This window comes from Macrobrachium rosenbergii, chromosome 9 (assembly GCF_040412425.1).
Source record: "Macrobrachium rosenbergii isolate ZJJX-2024 chromosome 9, ASM4041242v1, whole genome shotgun sequence".
Taxonomy (NCBI): domain Eukaryota; kingdom Metazoa; phylum Arthropoda; class Malacostraca; order Decapoda; family Palaemonidae; genus Macrobrachium; species Macrobrachium rosenbergii.
The window spans coordinates 33,569,909-33,575,963 of record NC_089749.1 but is presented as its reverse complement, the minus strand read 5'-3'; the positions used below and the strand labels follow the sequence as shown (position 1 = coordinate 33,575,963).

At 40.3% G+C, this 6,055-nt stretch overlaps 1 protein-coding gene across 1 annotated transcript; it reads right to left on the bottom strand.

Moving 5' to 3' along the window:
• Nucleotides 1–997: 997 nt before the first annotated feature.
• On the bottom strand, nt 998–2,223 carry LOC136841933 (proteoglycan 4-like). Its single transcript, XM_067109347.1, has 3 exons — nt 1,962–2,223; nt 1,453–1,598; nt 998–1,312 (listed from the first exon to the last, which is right to left on the bottom strand). Exons 1-3 carry the CDS (start codon nt 2,221–2,223, stop codon nt 998–1,000), a joined length of 723 nt encoding a protein of 240 aa, XP_066965448.1.
• Between the last annotated feature and the right edge of the window lie 3,832 nt (nt 2,224–6,055).

The following is a 6,055-nucleotide window of genomic DNA, read 5'->3' as shown; positions in this document are numbered from 1 at the left end:
GAAGTCGAAATTAGGGGACCCTGAAATGTATATGGGCTTAATGGCGAGGGCCAGGAGTAATAAGGGGATTTGGAACTGGTTCTATTCAGCGAACTTATTGTAATTGCCTTTTATCATATTTCTTGACATTTCTGGTACTAGTTACAATAGACACTGTATTCTAATGTCATTGATGTGGGTTGTGTGAAGGGCAGTAGGTGGATGCTTGCTGCTGTGGCGTTGTCGCTGGATGGGCTGGTGCTGGCAGGTGTCGGTCATCTTTTGGGGTCACCAGTGTAGAGGCAGGGAATTGAGTGATATACAGACTGGGTAAATACTAATTTATTAATCTGTTGTTGTTGTTTTAGATTAAGCTGCTCATAGAGCAGCCCATAAGTCATTTTTTGATGAGCAGGTGAATTAAGGATATGTACATGAATTCTTTTATTATGAATTATGGATATGCTAGTGAAATGGTGTGAAATGAAATGTTAACAGGCGAGGTTACAAACCTCTTTGAGCCCTAAGGCACCCATCAGTAGGAGAGAAAGAACAATAGTAGCGAGTCCTGGCAAGTGGTAGATAGCCAGTAAGGAAAGACGAAATATTTATTGTAGGAGAAATATCGGAAACAATAGAAAATCTGCGGAGTTTTAATACCGTTTTTTACTTACTTTGAGCGAGAGAAAAGGAAGTAGTATCGATTATTTAGGGCTAGGGATCAATGGAGGAATACGAAAGAATTCCAAGTTCTAGAAGCGGTAGTTAGAGAGATAGGGGAAAAATTCGGTCGTTAGACGTGAGGCAGCCGGAAAAGGGGAAAGGAAAGGTTTTAGTGGAAGAAACAGGACAATTATCAGTCAAAATTATTAAAATATCGATGTACTTGGAGAGCTCCTCAGAGATGGAAAGACCATGTTGGTTGCAAGTTTCTCTGATCACACTGCTCCCAAATTTATCCATGTTGTATCTCCAGCAGGCGGTACACGTGTGGCTAAACAATGATGTCATGGGGATCTCAATGAGTGATTGCCATGTTAGGCTCTTGATCTGCTGGTTGAAGAGGCGACCTTGAGGCTTGAGGGTTCAGGATCCGGGTTGGGAATAGGTTGAGGAAGAAGTGAGGAGGCTTGAGGTTTAGGGTTTGGTGTGGGTTGAGGGGAGTGGTTGAGGGTGCTGGCTGCTCAGTCTGAGTCCCTTTCTTGTGACACAAAACAGGCGCTGCTTCCACCACTTGTTTGGTTGTTTTGACTAGTTGCTCTGTGGGTGTCATTGGTCTGGGTGCCGATGCTGGTGTAGGAGTTGGTCTTGCTTGATTGTTTCTTCCTTTCAGCTGTGCAATGCAGGAAAGTCGGGCACTGCATCTTTTAAACCACGCATGATGGCGTTCAGAACAGTTGGGGCACTTTGGTGTTGTAGGTTACCCTTTTTTTAATTTGTCCAGACATAACTTTGTCTCGTGTTTCTTGCTACAGATGGCGCAGATTGCAGGACCCCTGCAGCGGTCCTGGTCATGACCATAACATTGGCATCTGTAGCACCTGAGAGGCTCTGGCGTGTATTCCTCTGTGGTGAAGTATCCCCATATCCTAAGCCATACTTGACTTGGGACTGGTCCTCTGAAGGTGGTAAGGATCTTCCATGAAGGTGCTTTGTGTTTGGTTAAACACCTCTCGACGTTCACAATATGAGGGAGCTCCAGAAGAGGGTCCAGTGGGAGCTCTGTTGGTTAGTTGCAGATAACAGTCTTATTTAATTTCTCATTGGGATTTAGTAGCTGGAATTCCGTGCTGGCCTTCGGAAGGTCAACTACAGCTTGGTCTCTTGAAGTAACTGAATTCTCCTCAGTGATTTGGCCGTGCAGAGATATTTATGCCAGGTTTGTTCTTTTGAAAAGCCACTACTGCAGCATATGAGGTCCATCCTTCAGCAGGAAGTGCTCAAAACTTCAGCAATGGAGGGTACTCATTAGCATCGGAGACTGCAGGAGGGAGGGGTAACAGTTGAGGGGAGGGGGTGAGAAAGGGGAGGAGGAGGAGGACGAGGTTCCAAGGACGTCGGAGGACAAGGAGAGGTTTGCAAGAAAGAGGAGGAGGAGGAGGTGGAGGGCAAAGGAGAAGGTGGGTGGGTTGGTTGTTCAAGTGTTGCCTGGTTGCTACCAGATCTCTTCTTCGAAGCTGGAGGGCGAGCTTCGTCCATAAAGTAACCAGAAGGCAGCAGTCGTTTCTTCCTATGTCGAGTCATGGTATCTTCTTTCTTACGGCGACAGACAGTTCCAACCATCGAGGATAATCCAAAAACAGCTGCTAATGGCGAGTGATAAAGCCATGAAACTGCCGAAACAGTGTAGGGATTACACTAACCGCGGGTGGGGGAGGGGGGTGGCGGTCTTATTACATAAAACCGTTTTATTAATCAAAACTCAAACATGTCATTAACATCCGCAAGTGGAAAAGTAAGATCTAAACTGAGAACAAGAAGGGCATACGTCTGGGAGACAGTGGGCTTTCTCACACATGAAAAGATTTAACTATTTCCTTGTATATGCCATGGAAGGCAATATTATACATATTGTTGGAAAGCTGAAATGTCTTTACATTTGTACATAGTTGCATTTTTATGCACAGGTGACTGCGTCTGTCAAGAATACAGTTTGTCCCTGGCCTGTGTTTCTGTTGACCGCGTGTCAGAGGTCGGGCCTCGTGGTCGGTCTTGGTTTGACGTTTCTGGTGGCTTCTGCCTGGAGGGCCCTAGCCGGGGAGCCTACAATCAGTGCAACTTGTTTTAGGTCATTTGTCCTTTCTTTACTAGATTATTGTTCTCTGGTGTGGATGTCTGCTTCTGCAAGAGATTTATCTCTTTTTAGATAGAGTGGTTCGTGGTGGTAGGTTTCTGTTTCCTGTATTTGCAGTTATGACTTGGACCCTCGACGGATGGTCTCTTGTTTGTCAATTTTTCATAATTGTATCTTAATAGAGATGTTTCACATTCTCAATTGATCCCTGATCCTCTTTTCCAGCTGCCGAGAACAACCAGATTTGCTGAACAGCATCACCAGTATGCAGAAAATGTGCCTCATTGCAGAACTTCTCAGTTCCAGAGGTCCTTGATTCCTCACACCGTCGGACTGTGGAACAGCCTCCCAGAGGATATCGTGTAATTGGAACTTCAAAAGTTCAAGAGAAGATGCAATATATTACTACCCCAATACTATTCTCCTTGCATTTTAATACATTTTTGTCTATTTACTGATTTATTTTTTCTTTTTAATAAGCGAATCTCTTTCTATATTTCCCTTTACCTCCTCTTACTTTTTCCTAATGAGCACCATATTCTTTGGAAGCTTGAATTTCAAGTCAATGGCCCCTGTAGGTTGTTCCACATGAACAGGGTTCATCTTCTGAATAATAATAATATTAATAATTGGAGATCTATCCACTTGATTGTGGTGTTTATTGTTTAGGGTTACTGATATTGCGGGAATGATCAGAGTATGGAATTAATTCTCTGACAGCAAGCTTTTAGTGTTCATTTGCAGAAAAGAGGTTTTATTCAGCTGTTTTTCTATTATCTCTTCTACGATCGCACACTTCTATTTCCTCTGGCATTTTGAGGTGTGTCAAGGTTATTTTCAAGTCTGTTGTTTCTTAAAGTGTTACTTTTGCCTACGGTTCTTTTCCCTTTCTTGATACTTGAACCATATTAGTTTTGTTCAATAATATAATTGACTGAGCTTAGACTGGATATCTTGTCTAATGGTAATGGCTTTCGGTTTTCGTTGCACCTCTTAGACATAGTTTGGTTATTATTTATTAAATCTAATATTCGCCATAGCTAAATTATGTATAGTAACTGTATTAAAAAATGTAAGATACAAAACGGGTTCTCGTCTTCATTTAACGTTAATCCCGTTCAGACGTTAGTACGTTTTGAACAATATTGGTGCAAGTGCATGCGTGGTTGGCATTTCTGTTTCATCGAGTTAGTGTCATGAGGCGATTTCAGACAAGTAAAACGCAGTAAATGAAAATTCCGCATTTACCCTGGTTTTCTCGTATTAAGAAAAAATTCAAGATTGAAATTCATCAGAAGCAGTGTGGCACCTTAGTTGACATTGCCACTTCCGTGGTAGATGACGAAAAGTTTTTTTTTTGAGTATTTTCTTTTACACTGGGAAGAAGAGGCCTTCCTAGGTGAGATTAAGTTAGGTTAGGATGTGTAAGTCGACTTAAATGTGGACGTCTAGTATCTATCCCCAGTTAATGGTCAGGCTAAATATGCTTTTTTTTTTTGTTAATGAATTTATTTCTCCAACTATTGGCCTATGTCTTAAGAGTATTTTAGCATCACTGCTGGCATTATCACCCGGTTTTTTTTTTCACCAGTTCCAGACCCAAGTTATTTTTATGGTTACTTGACGCTGTGAGGTGTAGGCTGCGGGAATGGAAAAACACAAACTAATGTTTATTCTAAACATGAATGGAAAAACACTAATCACTAAACAAGCAGTCGGAAAAAGTATGCTTCATGGCTAAAACGAAAATTAATTTAACGAATAATTACTCTTCTAAGTTCAATGATCATGCAGCACTGGCCATTTGTCACATGGTAATGCGTATTACTATTTTTATTAGGAAAACCTTCCCCATGTTGTGAGACAGACAGACAGACAGACAGACAGACAGACAGACAGAGACAGACAGACAGACAGACAGACAGACAGACAGACAGACACTGGGGAAGATGAGGTAATTCAAGTCTTACCATCTGTAATGCAGACTGATTTTTCTTTTGTTGCATATCTACGATTATATTTTGGTCCACCTTAATTTACATCGTAATTGTATTGGTCTGAAATACGGAGTTTAAACATGTTTTTAATTAATAGCAAACTCGTGCTGAAAACAATTTGAGTTTAATGGAGAATGTTAAGACCACTTTGTTGTGAGTTAGGAGTAAAACACAAATATACAGAAATTTTGGAAAAGAAAATAATCTGTAAGAGCCCGTGCTTTTAGTTTCTTGAGTGTCCTCGCTTTTTGCCGAAGGAGAGGAAGTCAAACCCATGATGCCGAAAGCAAGGTCTTTTGCCCTTGGCCGAAAGGACATAAAGCCGAATGGACAAGAGGTCGAAATCCATAACGTCGAACGGATATGTAATTTAAAGTTTATTATGCTGAAAAGGACATAAAACTGGAAGGAAGTGAAACACGTATATACAGGTAAAAATAACGCAACTTTCAATGGGTTTCTCTATTGGATTTACATAAATAAAGTTATCAGACGTTTATTTTAAAAAAAATTTGCATTTGACAGACTAAAATGTAAAAAATACATAAATAAAGCAATGTTTTAATATATATTTTTTTATTGGATTTACAATGTAATACAGGTAATAATAAAGTTATTAGAAGATTATTTAAAAGTTGTTAGCTAAAGCTTGCAGAAACTTTAACCCTTCTTCTTTATTATAAGAATTGCAAATAGTTTTTATTCTGTCGTTAATGGTATCGTATTTCTTGTTAGACCATGGTATGTCAATCCCTAGATGCCTGCTCCATTAAAATTTCATTGGATGCCGCTCATTTCTAATAACTTTTTGTAGTTTGGTGATTGTAGGACGAATCACATTGAGTCTCTTTTCAAAAGCCTGATATCAACCTTCGAGAGAATTGTTTGTTCTCGGCAAATTATCATGAACTCGAGTGTGGACAGACCATAAATCAACGCCAAAAATGGGACTCCTTCGACGCCTTCACTGGGTTATTCCCAACCACGCACTGTCAAAATATACTAGAAAATCTTGTGATAAGTTATCAGTTTCAGCAGTTATGGAATTCACTAATTGGTCAAATAACTCATGCACATCTGTGGGAAGGACAAAGACAAGTGCTTGTAACTGCTCAATGAAAAGGGCATTGTCTGGTTCAACGTGCCATTGTAGCAGTTCACAAGACTGGATATTTAGCCATAAACATTGGCCAAAATGAAAGAATCAACCTCTCATTGATGTATTAGGAAAGCTTTTTTTAATGTTATTTATTGTTGGCCGTTCAAGGTCTATTGTTATTGAATC